The following is a 19,704-nucleotide window of genomic DNA, read 5'->3' on the forward strand; positions in this document are numbered from 1 at the left end:
GGCTTTTTTCCAAATGGACTACCTTTGTGAATCAGTTCTGCAGTGCTCATCTGCAGTGCTCATCTCCAGTACTTTCCAAGGAAAACCAAACAAATTGCCATCTCTCTGCAGGTAGACACTGGTTTTCTGATGAGTACATCACACGTTCACAGCTATAGTGCATAGTTGGGAAGAATTTATCTAATGACTGGGTGGGTTTTTTTTCTTTTTTTTAAACAAAATGAATACATTACAGATGCAGGTAAGAGATAAATAAAAGATCATCTACTAGAATTAGAAGGAATTAGACTTGAATGGGATGTTTGGTTAGCACTAACACAATTGTTGAGCATTGCAGTAGGTCTAGAGTACGGTAAGGTGAATTGCCAAGTTTGCTTCTCTCATTAATTAATGTTATGAATAGAACAGTGAGATATTATTAAATGTGCTATTGACTGCAGTGGAAATCAGATCAGATTGTATTTCTCAGTTTGATTGATTAAAAGAACAGAGCTGCATAGGGAAAATTTGACTACCTCCTGCTCAAAGAAGAAAAAAGTAGTTACCAAATAGAAATTTAGCTTACATTAAGATGATTTCGATACATTACTATTGCTGGAAGTCTGACATAAATCTCTGGTAAGCAATCGTTTTACTCTATCAACATTAAGATCTATGAGATCTGATTACAGAAAGTGATAAAAAAGTGCACATGCAGAGAGCCTTCGTCTTTTTGTGTGTAGTGCTGTAATGCAGAAGTAGAGTTCTCTGCCTATCTGTCTAAATAAAAGTTTTCAGGACTCAGTTTCTGTGCCATCTGTGGCATTTTGATGGCCAGTTCTTTATTTCACCTGCAGAAAATATCATGTAAGTATGTATTAGCTTTAGTTGTATGACTATTTTGAAAATATGGGTTATTTTATCATTGCTTCACCACTCTGCAGTCATCATTGCATAAGTTTAACCTTGATGAAGAAGTTTAGCAAGCACTTAGCTACAGTATTACTCTTCATTAATGTTACAAGAACAGTAATTCATTTTTCAATGTGCTTTACTGAAGAGCTAATAGTAATAAAAGCATCTACCTAGTGCATGTCACTGATGAGCAGTTTCCTATATTAAGAACACTTATGCTGTATCTAGCACATTTTGCCTTTGTGTCCATTAAAGTGCATGAAACATCTATCATAACATTTTAAGCACTCAGTAGCTTATTACTGGAACCACATAACTGCTTACTTATTATCTCTTCTTGACAATGACTTTAACAAATTATATTCAGGTAATTGTTAAAATTTCCATCCAAGCACATTTCTTTTTTCGGATGTCATGTCAAGAGGTTAATTTATGCTCCCTTACAGCTAATTTCTAGGCCTCAATCCATCAGACAAGTCTCTTCAAAGGAGATATTACTCTGTTGAGTTGAGACATCGAGATAAAGTTGGCTTTCTGAAATGCAGTCCCCTTTGGGAAGCGCGCAAAGAATTCTGCAGCAGTTATTTGTCTAGGCAGTACTGAAGCAACAAGGCACAAGATGAAGACCAAGACGTGGAATGAGAAAAAGCTATTAAAGAAAAAAGGGAGCTGTGGTTAACATAGCTAATACTATTTCTTTTCTTTCTTTTTTCTATCTTTTTTGTATTATTACTCATTCATTTTGCATTCTGTAAGATTTTCCTCTGAGGACTGAAGTATATGTATATGGAAATAACTTTTCTATAGTTAGAAGTTATCTGTCATTCTCTGTCTCTGCACTCTTTAAGCCTTTTCTTACGAATAGTAAAATCTGTCTGGAAAAGAATGATCAAAGAGGTAAGTCTACAATTCCATCTTTCACTCATGTGCCATGAGCTGTTTATGGATGACCTGTGGAAATCAGATCAGAAATGAAGAATACAAAGCACAGACAGCATGCTTACAGCATCTAAGGAATTCTATTATAGAAGTGAAACTGGAGGTATATGTGAAGATTACCCACTGAATTTTTGTTGTGCTTACCACTATACTATGAATGGTTCATGCAGCTTTTCTACGTAAAATTACAGCAAATTTGAAAGCAATTTCCTAGGAAAGAAAAAATGTAGTTGTACATACCACCAGTTATCAGAGGAGGAAGTTTTCTTGCAGCTCCAGTTAATGTTTTGCAGATGACAGACTTGGAAAGTCTGTTGACAAGCTAATCAGCTATGAATAAAACAGCATTAGCTAGAAAAGACTACAGTATGGATTCTTGATTTCATGAAATGACATAAATTAAGATACAGAGAGTGCTTTAAGAAACTGCAAGTAGTAACTTTTGTCAAGAAACTGACTTGGGTTTTCTTTTCAATAATAAAACTGTCATTCACTGACACTGCACACAATTCTTAAGAGATAACAAATGCCAAAAAAACATTTGCAATATTCTCTCAACGTTGAAATCAATTCCATCTACTCAATTGTAAAAGTAGTGTTCTTGTGCTTTAGTTTTGTACTGCAGTGCAAGAGAAAGAGCAAAAAAACAGCCCAGAGATAAATGACTGCAAAAAAGTGCTTGACTGTGTACCTTGTTAGAATGCAAATGCTTGACCAGCCATAACTGCAAAATGAAATTCTAAAACAGTTGCAAATGCACAGTGAAAAAGTAAAACCAAAGGTCACTACTGTACGTGTCACAGTCAACTAAAGCTTCAGTTGGCCACCTTACGTACGTGTCTCGGAAACTAATAGGTGCAGCTAAAGTGCAACATGAAATACTTGATAAAGAATGCAGCTTAGTGTTACCAAAAAAAAAGGCCTCATTTATAGGAAAGAAACATACATTGATTTTCTGAGTAAGAAAGCTGGAAGAGTTGCTGTGAATTTTCTTCTAATACAATGCCACAGACAGTTCAGTGTTTTTGTTCCCAACAAAATCTTTATTGGACTAAGTATCTACTATTTTTGTACATCTTATTCTGGGCTCAAGAATCCTGAAAAAGTACGTCTGAAAAATCCTATTTGTGTAGGGAAGGGGAGTTCCCTGCTAATTATTATTCAGATTTGTTTCTTACAGGTATTACACTGCAGTGAGGGCACTTCACAGGGACCACACGCAGAGCTAGAAATGACACGACAGTAGTAATGAATTTCTATATACAAATAAGCAAAAGTGTTTTTGCAAATATTTTGTGATATAGTTTAGGAACGTTCAGGAAAATGAAGGCTAAAACTTGTATGTCTTGAGTTGTATAAGCTTGAAAAATCAGAGACCAATCCTATACCCATCAAAGTCAGTGGAGGCTGTTGTTTATAGAACTGAGATCACCTTCTGTATTCATCTATATCTAATTTCTGAAAATAATCTAAAATGTCCATTTTGAATGTTACTTACATTAATCCCAATTACATAGAATAGGCATAGAATCCATGAGTAAGCAGTCTTAAGAAATTTTGTTTTTTGATCCATGATGATTATAAGGACACTTAAAAACATTTAAGATAAAAGCAACCGCAAATATTTAAACAGTATTCTCTTTACACTTAAATAGGCAAAATGTTATAAAGTAGCATTTCTATTTAAAAAAAATACAAAAAAAACAAACACAAAATGAGTATGAGATTTAATTATTACATAGCTTATAATAGCTGTGCCTTGGGATGAAGACACCTGTAAATAAAGAGGAGCTTATTCTTAAAATAAAGTCACAGTCCATTTGTTTTTTCCTTCTGCTTATTCTAAAAATACCATGTTTAAGATATAGTGGTAAAATGAAATATCTAAGTTTTTTTTGTTGTTGTTATTTTCATTTTTGCCTAAGCATAAAGGTATTGTTGTTTATTAAAAAAAAAAAAAAAAGGTAAATTGTTGAGAAGCATACTTACACTGTACTATCTTTTAAAATGTACTTCAGAGTTTTGACACTCGTGGCTTGATATAAATGGGCACAGTCAATATCAAAATTAGAAAGGCTTTCTGATGAAAGCTCTTTCCTCTTCCCAGTTGTCTGTGATAACATCACCAAAATACCCCACATATTCCAATTCTCAGAAAAAAAAAAATCAAGTCCAGTAACATTTTCTGCAAAATCACTGCAAGTTAGGATTTGTTACTCCATTGGTTTTAAGAGGAAAGAAAGAGGCCAGATTTAGCCATAGGGAATAGTAGTAATAGTAGCATACTGCTAATAACGGGTTCCTCCACCATAAGAAAGCACTTAAGGATCTATTATGGGTGACTCTACACACCTGTTCGTAGTATTTAATGCATTTATTAGCAGTTTCATAGATCAGCAAGGGAGAATTGGTGATTAAGGTCCAGAATTTTGAAGTTATTTAGGTAGCTATCTCTCATTGAAATGCTTCTTCCAAGTCAGAATTTCTCCAGGTCTCTGAGGTTGAGATGAAACAGCACAGTTCTTCTAAGAGCTGAGGCCCCATGTTTAAAGTTGTGAAGATGGTTGCTAAGAATAGGAAAGTTGCTAGGTGTTTTGCTCTCCATTGCTTCAAATGCTTAGAGGAATATTCTCACTGTTTCTAGAAACCCAGAACAGGGAATCATCCTACTTTGATTGTCAAGTCAATTTGATTTATTCAGTACCTGTGTATTTCTAGGTGAGTTGTTGCAGTGTCTCTGTCCAGGTTCTTTACGTCCCTTCTTTCCTCAGTGGCTGAACCTTCTGGATGGTTTCTCTCACTGCTGGGTTTAGGTGATGATCTCTCCAGGCTCATCTAACACGGTGTTCTGGGAACTGGGGAGCTGGATGAGAAAACCACTTGTGAAACAGCTGCTTTCCTAACGCACTGCTGTAGCTTAGAGGGAATGAAGCTGAAGATGTTGATTTGAAGGTGTTGAAGTAGTAATTTATTTTGTCAAAGCAAAAGTCTTAAATGTATTAAAATTAATCTTGAAATCTTCCATTTTAGCAGTGGCAATCTAAGGAAAAAAGAAGAAACTATGATTTACTAAAAGCCACACAAGTGGTTTGTGGAAATGGATCTGCTGGATCCCAATTCAAAGTTCTAACATTTAGGTGTGCTTAAAAAAAATTATCATAATTCGAGGCAGGTTATGGCTTTATAGGTTTTTTCTCTAATGCTGCATTATATCTGCAAGTGCACTTTGAATGTACTGCAGATTAAAAAAAAAAAAAAAAAGGAAATAATCTTGAATTGAAGCCTGCTTTAAATTTGCAGTTTTAGCATGGAGTTGTGCGTGGAAGGTTTGCACTCACCTTACCTATAGCAAAGTCAATTGTCAAGTTCTACATGGTATCTGAAAACTTGCCTGAATGTGTTCAACAGTGAGCTGAAAAAGCAAGAACCAAGATCATTGACTTTGCTGTTCTTTTGCCCAGGGCCTTAGGGTATTAATAAAACCTTTAGTACCTTTAGCACGTTTTCTCTGATAGTCGTGATCCTTAGAGAATGGCTCAAAGAGAAACTGCAGTGTTATTAAAAGTCCAGACGCTTAGCTAGCTTCTGGTTTTTAGCCTTTAAAAGATACTCCTATTTCATTATTTCTGAGAAGAGGGAAAATAACTGTCCTTAGGGCTGTTTGTGTTTCACTTACTTAGATGTGACTTACAACATTAGCATTAAAATGCAACTATTTCCCAACAATAAATGTTTTTGAGAACTGTGTTGAGGAATGAGCTAGGTTAGGCATTTTGTAATGCAATAAAAAAATCAGGCTTAACCTCTCAAGTGCTATGAGTTCATATAGCTGTGATTGCAATTTCAAAACTTATTTTTCAAAAGATATATAACCTAATACATACCTGGTTATTAACAAGCAAAGTACACTTCAGATTTTGAACATACGCACGTGTATTCTGTGTCTAACTGATATGGCAGTGAAGTCTGATGCCAAGGAAGATGCCAGGACTTACAGCCCAGGAGTTCACTGCTTTCTGATGTTCCCTTCTCCATCTAGGTGAAATTAAGTAGTGGTTCTAGTACTATTTATAGTGAATAGACTTTCACAAGACAGTGGTTTACCATTAGCATGTTTTCAGCATTCACCAAGAAACCAAGCCTTTAATCAAATAGGACTGTGTATGTTCTGTCCTTCAGATTTGATCCACCGACCATGTAAATACTTGTGTCAACAACAGTTACTATCTCACAGTTCTGAAGACATTAATGGATAGCCCTATCAGAGCCTAAGTTAGAAGCTTCTTGAGGTAATAGATAGACGATATGGGGAGAGGGGAGAATTTTTGACCTTCCTTAGCTTTCTGCATTTCCAGACAAGTGCACATGCAGAAACAGTTTTAATATTATTTCAGTTGCTGAGAATGATGTGAGAAAATCCGTTCTACAACTGGAGTGAAGGCTGATGAAAAATATTAACACCTTTAATCTGCTTTGTTTTAATTTCCAAAATCTCTGGTTTAGTTTTAAAATGTAACAAGAATGCTCTGAAATTTACAATACATTACTTAAATTGCCAAAATTAGTTTTTCCTTTAATAAAGCTATTGTGGGCTGGAACATGGGGATCAAGTAGTGCAGATGTGTTTTGCTTGATGTGATTCAGTGAATGTACTGTTCTTGTGGAATTATCTGTGTCTGGAAGAGAATACAGCTGGCAGAATTTCTTTGGCCTGTGATAAGACTTTTTCTAGTTAATGCCAATTTGTTTTAAATGATAAACTGACACACACCATTGATCTTTAAAGGGCAACTAAATTTTTCTATTAGTAAGAAACATGCATAGTCGAGCAGTTGCTAGATGATGCATGCAGATTTAGTCATTTAAAATACAGTTGATTCACTGTATTAATTGACTTTTTAAATTAAGGTTTGTAAATAGATGGGTCAGAAGACCAGAACTGTTTTTGCAGCCAGCCACCATATAAAGGATAACAAAGATTAAGAGGCTTTCTCCTATTTGTCTGTGTTTCAGCGCCTGGTTCTGGAGGAATCCTTCCCAAATATTTTCCATGTTCCAGGCTTATCCACTTACTCCCTCAAATTCAAAATTAAAGTGCTGCTTGATATTGACTGTTATGACATGCATACTTGTCTGCTAGCAAACTTGGCTGAAACTACTGACGTTTCTTACATTAACCAGTAAACTGATGGAAGTAGTTTTCCTACAACTAACTGAAGTTCAGTAGGTTGGTCTAGCATTCCCAGTATCATACAGCCTGCCTTCCAAGTCTCTAATTAATTAGTCTTTCTTTTGATATTTCATTATTGATACCTACTTTTGACATTAGAATTTAATACTTCAAGCAAGTCTGGTATGTGTTTTGCTGGTGATGGATGGTATCATAGGAGCCAATAAATCCCTTCCTGATTCAAACAAATAGTTTTGGATATGTGAGCTGAACAGGCTCTCCATAAGCTAGTACACAGAACAGAAATCTCCAGAGAATATTTGGAATATTTAGCCCACTGAAAAATTAGGCTTTTCTTTTGGAGGTTAATTCTTCTTTCCAGTAACTGGAAAGGAGCAAAGGCAGCTGGATTTTATTTGAAGTGACAAAACCAAAGTAAGCTAAACTAGAAGTGTATAATTCTCTTCATTGAGTGCCTCAGTAAGGATACAATTTAGGGTGTTTTGGACTTTACATTCAAATGACTATAGAAGTCCTTTTGTCCTCAGACCTGGTTATAGTACTTAGATTCATAATGAATTGCATCATCAAGATTTGTACCTCTATCATCTGGCTGCACGGTCTGCATTTTCCCATGAAGGAAAAAAAAAGTTCCTTGTATTTGTATTAGCCATTACAATATGCTTTTAAATAGATGTGAAGATTTTACTGGTGTGGTGGTCTGTGAGCAAATGTGGGATCTGTAGATGTGCCTTTATCTATTTACTTGCTGTCCACTCACCGTAGTCATACATAAAATCTTGTAGTTATTTAAGCCTTTAAAAAAAAAAATAGATGAATATATATAGAAAGGTGAATAGAGTTCTGGCATAGTAACCATATGAAAAGTTTGTCCTAAATACAGTGCTAACAAGCACAGTTGCTACTTTTATGCAAAAGTACACTCTAAATGGCCAGAAATGCTTTAATTGCATTGTTGCCATCATTCATCATACCTGATTGCGTGTTCTACACGTGAAGGCAATTCACAGGTAGCTCTCATCTGAGTTATTATTCAGTGGGTGATTGCAAAGAAAATAAACTTGGAAAAACATGCATTTAATTTTAGAAGAAAAACATACAATTATCTAACCACTAAAAGGTAATAGACGTATTTGCCTATGTAAGTGTGAACAACCCAGTTGGATTTGATACTCATACACACTGAGGCTCTTTTACATGAATGGGAGAAGATAGAGGGTTGTTAATGTGGGTTGTAATCATAATTTTGTATGCTTTAAGGCCTCTAAGTTCCATGTGAGATAAGGGACATTATGTAGTCCAACTCCTAAAAAGAAGAACAAAAAATGAGCTTGACCAGTAAATGAAGAAGGAGTAACATATTTATAGTAACATTAAATGAACTATTTTATTTCCACTGGGATTTTTAATGATATCAATTAATCATTTTCTGTAAGTCTATTCATTGTCTTCTAAATCTAGTTTTAAACGCCTTCAACTGAAGCCCCCAGTAAGATATAGGATAATAAAAATTTCTCAGATAGCATTACTGAACTACCTCTATATCACTGCATCCAAAAAGAATATTACTTGCTTAAGCTTTATGCAAAACTGGTCTTTCTCTTGTCAAAGAAACAGCATAGTTCAAGTAGTTGATGCTGGTGAGTACGTAAGCATCTCTTTCTGCTGGGTTTGCACCCTTTCCCTAGCCTTGTCCAAATACAGAGGATTAGTCAGGAGCACAGAGAGAAGGCAACATGATATTATTAGAATCTTGCTGCCTTTGCTGTAGCTAGTGTTTTTATTCCAGAAGATATCTTGACAGGCTCAAAATAACATACAATTATACTGTTCTGTGTACAAAAGCAGAGCAATCAAACGTGAATTAAAATAAATGCTGGTAGATGATGTTAAAAAAAGTTTCAGACAAAAAAAAAAAAAAAGTCATGTACACTGAATAACCACATCAAGCTGTTAGTGGCTTTTTTGCTCCATGAAGTCCTGCATTCTGACAGGTTTTGATTTTTGAGAGTGTCCTGTAGTATTCCTGTCTATTAATAAATCCCTTCCATAACAGTTAGCCTATATCAGGTGGAAAGGAATCTGAAAAAGAAATGTGGGAGAGTTTCAGAACCAGTGACATATCCCTTTTTGAAAAAATGTTGATGTAGGGTATAGTCACCTGGAAAGTTTTAGTGGAGTTAATGGCCTGAGTCAGTGCAGCCCTGAAGAGTTACTTCATTATACGCCTTTCATTTTGTTATCATTTAGTAAGTTATAGGAACTGAAAAACATAAAGCAAGGTTTGCCTCTGCCCTGTAAAAAGTTATGTATTAATTGCAGATTAGCTTTCACTTTTGGTCAGTCACTACGTAGGTTGCATATCTCAGGTTTGAGCACAGAAGCTGTGACTGACTGGTTGAGTGCTTGGTCAATCGTCTGTTCATTTCAGCGATAATTCTCAGTCAGGATTTGTCTTTTTCTTTCTCTTCTTGATCAAGAGTGCATAGGACTATTTCCATAACCATTTTCTTCTCAGAGATTTTTCCTTGATCTTAAACATCTTCTCTTTCTTACATATATCTGTATTTCAGTTGTTGCATACCAAACATTAAATTTGTTTCAAAAATGTTTGTTTAACTGCTTACAAAAATAGATTACAAGAAGATATATCCACAGAGTGAAAAAGGAAAGTATGATTTGGTGGCCAGTTAATATGACAAGGTACTGAATATAAATATTTGTATGAATATGTAAGAATCATCTAGATAATAACATAATAGGTGATTTTCTGAGACACCCAAATGAATAAGCATAGGCTGAGGAACTGATGTAGATGAAGAAAATCTTGTCACATGCACATCAACTGCTTACACCTTTCCCCCAAACAATTTTTAATGAAGGAACAGAAATGCAGTGTTTTAAACCCATGCTTAAATTTTCCTCCTCGTTGTGGTAATCCTATTTCTTAAAGGGTTGCTCATGACTGTAAAATGCTTAACTAAATCCATGTTGACTGTGCCTATTTATGACAACCTGATTAATTTATTGTGTGTGTATAATGCATTTATATAGTTAAATTGAGAGTAGAAATGTTTTAACATAGTAGCTCTGTATTTTGAGAATTGCTTATACTTGTTAATTTTCTTGCTTAATATGACTTTTGGTGAGTTTTAACATTTGCCCAGCCAGTCTCTCTTTCTCTCTCTCTGTGAGGTTCACATGTAAAATGATTTAGAGATTGCATAATGACTGTTTGGCATATTCTACAGGCAAAGGTCCAGAAACCCTTTTTGCTGGCTATAACCTCAATGATAATGAGTGGCACACAGTGCGTGTGGTTCGGCGAGGAAAAAGTTTAAAGTTAATGGTGGATGACCAGCAGGCCATGACAGGTAGTATGACATTGTGACTTCGTGTTATCTGGGTGGGGAGGGGAACACAAAGTGAAAATGACAGAAGTAAAATACCTTCATCTGAAGGTAACAAGATGCTTGCTTTCTTTTCTTGAGTAAGATCTACATTGTGCCTCTTGAAATGCTGTTATTATAAGTGTATTATTGCACTTAACATTGATGTTATTCTAGCACTGCTGTTAAAATCAATGAAAACCTCCATGCTGACTTAAACAGGTACTTTTGTACAGTAATTGGAGAAAAATTATTTGATACATCGCTAATGAGAAAGCAAGTAAATACGTTTGCCAAAATACTGTTTAAATTAAGGCTAAACTCTAAGCCGTTGGTGTAAGAGGGAATTTCAGAAATATTTGAAAGATATTTTGTCATGTCTTTAAGACTTGCATTGGCTGTTCTAAATGACTAAGTGCTAGGCAACAGTTTTTTCTCTAACATTAGAATGACAGTTTGATGTGAGGAAAAAGAAAGGCATGAATGCTAGTAGATGTTATAAAAATTTTATTTGTAATTGTGTTTATTTGGTCACAGAAATAATAATAGAGAATGTTGCTTCTGACTTTATTCTGCTTTAAACTCTTACATATGTGTTATTAATAGCATCAGATCTGGCTTCTAGCCCTGATTCCTTGCACAGTACAATGAGCCTAATTTTTGTTTTAGGTGTTTAGTATTTTCCTTTGTTTTCACGTTTAAATAAAATAGATCATTAGTTTTTGGCTTTGTTAAAATGGTAAAAATGTTAATGGTTTTTAAAAGGAAAGCATCTCCTATAGTCCTTTTTCACCCCAAAAGAGCACTCAAGACCATATCACTGCTAGAAGAATAATTGTGGATATGTCCGTGTAGCTGCAAAGATACATTTTCTAGAATCAGATATTACTACTAGACCTTCCAAAGGTGAAGCAAAAATTTATTCTATCTATGTGATGATCCTTTGTATCATTTTCGCAAGAAAGTAAATGGTCTAAATGAGTTATTTCACAGTTTTACATTTTCTTTATGTGAATATAAATATATACTACTGAAGGAACTACATAAAGCATCATAGTGCTGCTTCAACTGGTGACTCAGATAATAAAGTTACTTTAGGAACACTTTCTAGTTAGAGGAAGCTGTTTAGAACTCAGTAAAATACAGTGCCTAAAAGTAAGTGTGAATTTCCTCTGCTGCTTATAGTAGAGTTTTTATTTAAATGTAATGCAGATTTAAAAAAATCGCCAAGAAGTACTCTTTCTGCTTTGAAATCAGTCCCAACTGCTTAGCGCGGCTTTAGAAATTCAAAATATATTTGAGGAATTGTGATGAAAATCGAGTTTTCTATCAAATAAAGTGTAGTCAGTGAAGCAGTAAGCAAAGAATACAGTACAGGACTGTACTTTTTCTTTTTTTTTTTTTAATAATTCTTCGTTGTGGATAAACAGTTAAAATTAGATGTCTCTACACATTAAAGCCAGTGAGTATTTTCACTTCAGTTGCCTCTTAATCAAGAAAAACTTGCCTGAGTATCCAAATTCTGGTACAACATTTGTATCCTTTCCAGATGCCAGTGCACGTATCAGAAGCTGGCCTGTGACTCAGTATCATTCTCAGTTCTTGCCTACATGTGCATAATCCACAAATGTTTAATTCTCTCCACCCAAAGGGAGAAGGTTGTCCCAGTACTTTGCATGGACAAAACCTTCCCAAAATCCCTGCAGGAAGCTATAGGGCCAGTACGTGTCCTCCTTCATCTGTGAGGAGGGGACTGGTGTGAGAGAAGGAGCTATTGGGAATGTGCAAGTCTGGTAACATGGGAGATCTTCTGTTAATACCAAAAGCATTGCATTTTCTTCATGGCAAACTCTTGTTGCCATGCAACCACAGCTTGCTTGCTTTTTCTTTCTTTCTCTCTTCCTTTCTTTCTTTCTCTCTCTTCCTTCCTTTCCTTCCTTTCCTTCCTTTCCTTCCTTTCCTTCCTTTCCTTCCTTTCCTTCCTTTCCTTCCTTTCCTTCCTTTCCTTCCTTTCCTTCCTTTCCTTCCTTTCCTTCTTTCTTTCTAAACACAGTATATTGCCAAAAATAGGTTTTTACTCCCATCTAGTAGATCTTCAAATGTATACAACGCAACTTAACTTTGGAGCTAGGAACTAGGAGCTTTGAATTCCCTAATGGGTTAGTGGAAACATTGCCTTATGACACTGGATTGCTCTTACATTAAGCTGCTTAGAATTTTTCTTCCAATGTCCCAGCAATCAAGCAATCAGAAAGATGTTTAAAATATACCCTGGTAGTTGTTATTATAAATTTACAGTGAATGTAAGAAAAAACTGAGTTCCTGCCCAAAATTCCAGCTTCCTCTCAACATGGACTGTTTTCTTTTTTTTTTTTTTTTTTTTTTATTTCATCTCTTTTCTCATTTAAAAAAGCTTGTCACATCCAGAGTGCTTAAGATGGAAGAGGAGCCATTAAATAATTCAGCTTGACTTTCCGTTTTTCACAGGTTATGAAGTCCTTCCCACTTGTCCATGTATTGGACACTCTTACCAATGACAAATGCATAATTTATGCATGCCTAAACAGTCTTTCATAGTTTAAATGCTTGCAGCACTGATGCACTTAATTTTTTATTTTTATTTTTTTGCTGGAAATGAAAGAGGTCACTATAGTTGGATATTGGGAAGGATACCTAGCTTATGATTATGAAAAGGAATTCACAAGGCCTATTCCATAGCATCACAACAGGTAATGCATTATATGCACCAACCTGACATAAGAACAACACAGAAGGACCCAACTTCTAAGCACAAAGTCTCAAGCAATTTTGTATAACTAAAATGTTAGGAGGAGATCTGGGATGTGAGCCCAGATGTCTGGGAATGTTTTTTATTACTGTGCTGTTGAAAAAAATACATTTAAGGTAGTAGATGTAGAGAGGATACTGTGCTACAGGCCAAAGCTTAGTGGATTTTTGCCATGACATTTATGCAATGCCATCTGAAGTGATATAAGACTGGAATACATAATGTTCCTCCTCTAAAACTTGTTCTTCAGCTCTCTCTGGCTGTGATCCAGTGTACAGCTACTGGCCTTGCAGAAGGTTATACATCTGGCATTTTTCAAGACAGCTTACTGACTGGTTACTGCAAGGAAGAATCCACCTTCAGTAATATATCAGAGGAAAACATATATTTAGAACTGATGTTCAGAAACAAGAACATCAACGAGCTCCTATTGGAGATTAAGATACTGATGGTGTTCAGTGGTATCAGAAAAATTATAAATCGTGTAGAATGCATCCTGATGCTAAGCAAGCTACTTGAAAATATTTAACATAAATTCTTAACTACCTTTGGTTTTGTGTATATGTGCTCTGAAAGGTCTTAAGGTATTATTCACTGTAACTGAAGTGGTTTGTGAATCGGTACCTCTGGGCAAAGCCCAAATATCTATATTTACCTTGCCTTGATAGCTGCCCTCTTCACACAGACACGCACACTCACTTGCTTATAAAAGCTATGAAAGTCTGAGCATGCCAAAGTTTTCTGCACAACTGCCAAACACATCCAGCCCAGGTCAGAGCTCACACTCTCTTGCTCTAGTTCATTCGGTGCAGAGGGAGCTTGGCCATCAGCAATTTGCACTGCAACTGTCAGGACATTATGGAACAACTTTATGCCAGTACATCTTCCAGCTTGTTATTCACTGTCTTTGTACTCCGTGACAGCCACAAAACACCTAAGGATCTGGTAAATCTAGCCCATGGTTTGCAAAAGGTAGATTAAGTGGTAAAGTTGATTAATAATGAAAGCTATTTTGTCGTCATGCTTGCACAATGTGACTATGAATCTGTCCCACTTCTTTAAAACGAACCTGGAAAAAGAATCTATGCTTTCTTAAAAAAGGGAGCTCTTTAGTGGACAAAATTTTGGATGTAGGATAAATTATTTAATAACCAGTTTAAGTACTGATCTGTACACAGAATGCCCTGGCAGCATTGACTGTTGCCTTCTGGTTAGCTATACAGTCTTTTATAGACTGTAGACTTTCTGCTATGCATGACAAAGAAAGACCGAGGGGTACCTTTGAGGTTTGTGGTTTCTCTGATGTAAGCAAATCCCTTGCAGTATTCAGGATAACAACAGACACTTGGATATGCCCTTACTGCAGACCTTCAGGTTTGTGCATCACTTGGGCTGTGACTGCCTCCTCCCTTAGTTTGTCCCCACAATACGAAGCTAATTACTTTCAAGGAAGGCTCTTTCAGGATGGGGTTTTGCAGCAGGCAAGCACTACTGTACCTAGGACTGCTTAAACAGGAATCCTTCCTGCTAAATCATGCCCTTTTAATCAAAGCGTATGGAGTAACATCCCCAAGACTCTTATCCTATTCCACGAAATTCTAGAATTCTTCTGGCTTTTAGATTCACATTTGTGTTCTTAATGTTCTGTTAATTGCTTTTGCTTAGAATAAAACAAATTATCTGATTAACTGTAACCAGAGTGTGGGATTTCATTTTCATTTGGATATAGTGCAGTATTATTGTTCAGTGTAGAAGTATCGCTGTTGGTCTTACCTAAACATAAGAAACTTGGTGGAGAGACTCTCAGATCTTTGCCTGTAGTTCAGATGACTTTAGAAAAATCCTCTTTGGTGTCAGGAATTGACCTGCACAATCTGAAAAGTGTGGAATTTCTGCACGTGCACATGCTTAATCATGAGATGTGCTTTTTGACTTCCTGTTTCAAATGCTAATGTGTGTTTTCTTGTTACTGTTTTAAGGTCAAATGGCTGGTGATCACACACGGCTGGAATTCCACAACATAGAGACTGGAATAATAACAGAACGCCGCTACCTGTCTTCTGTGCCTTCTAATTTCATTGGGCATCTACAGAGCCTTACATTTAATGGCATGGCATACATTGACTTATGTAAAAATGGAGACATCGATTATTGTGAGCTAAATGCAAGATTTGGGTTCAGAAACATCATAGCAGACCCTGTAACCTTTAAAACAAAAGCAAGTTATGTCGCACTGGCCACATTGCAAGCATATACATCTATGCACCTTTTTTTCCAGTTCAAAACCACCTCCCTGGATGGATTGATACTTTATAACAGTGGCGATGGAAATGATTTCATTGTGGTTGAATTAGTAAAAGGGTACGTATGGATTGACATTGACAAAAACAGGCTATTCCAAATATACAGACAGGAGAAAAACAAAGGAAAGTTCTGGATACAAGTCTTTGTCTGACTGAGTAATTCTGACTGATGAATGTTTCCTCGTGTTACCTTTCATGTGCTTTATTGTGACTTTTTCTTTCAGATGAAGCTAGATGCCTGGAAAATATGAAAATATGTAGTAGGTGTAATAATAGCATTTACACCAAAGCTGATAGCCTTCTCGTGTTCTCTCTCTCTATGTATGTATTTGTTGACACAAGGAGTGCTCATTATTTTCCAGAAACTGGGTCTTCATCTCAGCACCTCTAAATTTCTCTGAAATTCTCTGACTTAAGGCGGCTTCCTCATTTGGGGAAGTGTTATCATCCTGTTTTACCACCACTGCTGAGAAGAACAAGGAAGTAGAAAATATTAGGCTAATTAATTAATTAGTTCCCCCTTGGTATGTAAAGAAAAGGAAACTTCCAATTTTTTCTCTTTTCGCAGATATTTACACTATGTGTTTGACTTGGGAAATGGTGCAAATCTCATCAAAGGAAGTTCTAATAAACCTCTCAATGACAACCAGTGGCATAATGTGATGATATCAAGGGATACCAACAATCTCCACACGGTAAAGATTGACACAAAAATCACGACGCAGAGCACAGCAGGAGCCAGAAATTTAGATCTCAAAAGTAAGTACAGTAATTTTTTTTTTTATAAACTATAGTAAGAATCGCTACAGAGTGATAACCTGAACAAGACGTGTATGCATTTTAATACCATATGAAGTATTAAATTTGAAAATAATATGTCCACAGGAGAAGCAGTTTTCTTTGTTGACCTGGCAATGGCAATATAGTAGTAGTAGTCTTGCGTAGTTAAGTACAACTTTAAATGTAGTACATCGTAAGAACACAGAGTGGACCAATATCATACCAAAAGATTTCTAGTGGAATAAAGGAGCTGTAAGGACCTTACAAAGAAAGCCTGACTTTATGTGAACATGAGTTATGTTACTGGCATGCAGAAGCCACAGCCCAATTTATACAGTATGACTACAGAGGTTTAGTGGAACTAATGATCTCCATGTTAGAGGTTTGGAGAATATTTTCACCCGGTTCCCATTGTTCAATATTCCACACAAAGTTTACCTTCCGTTGGGAAAATAAATACAGTGCAGTATACTTTAACAGGCTTTATAAATTTCTTGTTAGGAAAACCAAAATTTTATAGCAGTCAAAGAAAATGTAATATTTCAGAAGCTGGGTTGTTCAAAGTAGACATTAATATTCCATCAAGAGCTTGTCCCTTGCTGAATTTTCTTTTATCTACCTCTGAGTCACAGATAATGAGCTAACCTTAGTAATTATTCTGGATTTTGTGATATTTTGCCCATTTGCTTCACTTGTATGTACTATTAAGACTGTAAGAAAGACTGAAAACTGTGTCTCAATATATCGTAGTTTTCAATAAGAGCTTCTTTATCAGAAATTCTTGGCTTAGAAATTGAAGTTCTTTGGCTCATGCTCCATTCTCAAAATTGTGTATGAAAACTGTGCCATGTTCCTTCTCATTTTTGCATTCCTGCAAACAAATTCAGTGTTTATTTAGTGTAATATTTCTGAGATATTTTGATGTACAGAAATCACACACCTTATCCCTTCACATTTTTGCATCACAAAGTGCTGCTTGTATATATGCACGTGTTAAATCTTTTTTTGCAGTATATTAATTAGACATGACTAGAAAAAATAATTCTGATTTGAACTGATAAACATAGCCATTTTATGCTACAGCTTTTTTAAAAGGAAGGTGATGATTTTGTGTGCGGCTTTGTTCAAAAAAAGTTTGAACAATGTGCTTAATAAAAGCACTAGAGGGCACTGTTATTTCACTAAATGTATTGGCTTGAGCCTTCACAGAGTCCATCAGCTATGATAACCTATGGAATCCAGCATTCTTTTGTTTTCTTTACTTTGAAAATTCTACTTTTGCTTTACGCTTTTGAAGTAAAACTGTATTGATAGCTGATGCATTTTCTAACCTTGAATTTCAGTTGGAAAAAAAGACTGAAGAGTATGAAAAAACATACTTAGAATTGAAGTGAGGAAGGTGAAATGTTTTAGGTGCTGATTTTCTGTAGTTCAGCACTCAGGAAACATGGCTAGTAAAGGAATAACAAACCTGACATTTTCAGACAGTAATGTACAGTTAGCAAACACAGCTCCTCAACCTTCAGCTTTTTACAGTAGCATGTTACGTTTTATTTTTTTTAATGTTCTATTATATTTTGCTCAATCAGATTCAATTCCTTAAATATGACACATCATTTATTGTGACAGTTTTGCCTGTTTTTCTGATACGTGTCCAGCAGGTTGGAAAGGAGAAAAATAATGTCTTTCATTATTGTTTTTCTTCCTCTGCATTCAGTTGAAGTGCTTTCCCATGTTTTTTGTTTGTTTGTTTGTTTGGGGTTTTGTTTTTGTTTTTCTATCTTATGTCTTTTTTTTTTTTTCTCCTCTGTTGTGCTATAAACATTCCATACACTTAACTTTGCCAATAAGAGCAGTCATGGTTAATTCATCGTCCTCTATTATTTTAGCCCTAGCAACAAAGCAAATTTAAATCTGTACTTCCTGCTAGTGACAGCAATCATTCTGTGTAACTGGAGTTTACATGAACAGAAGTATAAATGTGTACAGATAATACAGAATCTCTGCAGCCTTTCTCAGTAACTGTATAGTTACCAGATTTCAAATGCTGAAATCCAAGATAATCCTGGAAAGAATAATCATATATATGCAGATTTAAAAATAAAAAAAATGTACAGTGAACTCAGAGCAAAGACAGATTGTGTTGTGGAGCCTGCACAGGATGCCAGCTGTATGTGAAAGCAGACAGTTGCCATAAAAGCACAGGAGAAAATTTCCACCATACATTTCCTTCTGCGTGCAAGATTTGGCTGATTAATACAGAAAGCCTGTTATTAGAGAAATGGCTTTCCTGCATCACCTCTGACACAGTTTCAGTGGACTGGAGCTGGGTACCTGTGGAAACACACGCACTAAATTCTCCGGCTTAATTACTGCAGTCATTTGATGGATAAATCATAAACTGGAGTAAAATAAATAAATGAGTGTGTCAGTTCCAAGAACTGTGTTGTTTTTATGAGCAGAGAAAAACAGGGAGTTGTACTCGGGTGGATTTCCAGCAGATAACCTACAAAGACAAGTGAGACTTAACAGAAAAGCATTGCATTCAAGCTTGCCAACATGCAGTTACACAGCAAATCTGCTTTCACATATTTCATGAGCCTTTCCCTGTCCTGCTTTCAGCTGGTTAGCATGGCTATGGCATTCAGGGTTTTCACAGACAAGAGATTTTGGGTGGGTGGAGAATTCTCCTTGCTGTTCTCAGTGTTGTGGAGTTACAGTGTAAGAGGACCAGGTAGCCTGAAAGGGGCACAAAAATGCAAGTGAAGTTGGAATTTGACTCATATGTTCTTGTTCCTCACTACTGACAAACAAAAGATGTCTCCTTCATTCAGGCTCTGTGGGTATTGCAACATCTGTAATGTTCTTTCTGCCTGTGGTGTGGGAGACTGGAGTTCTGGAAGTTTTTTTTTCTATAAATACTTGAAGACTCAGGAGGAGGAGGAACATCCTCAAGCATAACTTTGTATCCTCCTAACTTGTAGGCTTTAATCTTCTTTTTGATTCTTTTTAATACAGACACTACTTTAACCCCCCAAACAACTTTTCACCCATTTCAATTAAAATGCAAACATACAAAAAAGAAATACACACAGAATGACTGTCCAGAGAAAATTCAGATATTTTAACATTTTATTTATTTGTAAGTTTGGATGAATAAGTAAAATATCACACTATCAGGAACTGAAAAGTTAAAGAATGCTGTTTACATTTAACAAAAAGTAGTCACGTTTTCAAGGAATTGATAGTTTCAGCACTATCCCATCCTGTTCCAAACTTTGTAGCTATGCTTTATCCTTCAGGATAAACTGTAGTCATCTGAATTGTGATTTTGGGCTATTAATACTTTCTTTTAAAAACAAATTCACCATCACAGAAAATTTCTGCCCAAGTCTACAGTTTTGGTTTGATTTTTGCTGC

The 19,704-nt window shown here is 35.8% G+C and overlaps 1 protein-coding gene across 29 annotated transcripts in view; it reads left to right on the forward strand.

Annotated features, from left to right (window-relative positions):
• NRXN1 (neurexin 1) overlaps positions 1-19,704 on the forward strand; it is a 650,659-nt gene that overhangs the window by 277,769 nt on the left and 353,186 nt on the right. For all 29 annotated transcript variants that reach the window (XM_040696731.2, NM_001198975.2, XM_040696733.2 and 26 more), the window contains 3 exons: positions 10,276-10,398; positions 15,181-15,562; positions 16,073-16,263. In XM_040696731.2, coding sequence (XP_040552665.1) covers positions 10,276-10,398; positions 15,181-15,562; positions 16,073-16,263 — 696 coding nt within the window. The remainder of the gene's footprint in view (positions 1-10,275; positions 10,399-15,180; positions 15,563-16,072; positions 16,264-19,704) is intronic.

Source organism: Gallus gallus, chromosome 3 (genome assembly GCF_016699485.2).
Source record: "Gallus gallus isolate bGalGal1 chromosome 3, bGalGal1.mat.broiler.GRCg7b, whole genome shotgun sequence".
NCBI classification, from domain to species: Eukaryota; Metazoa; Chordata; class Aves; order Galliformes; family Phasianidae; genus Gallus; species Gallus gallus.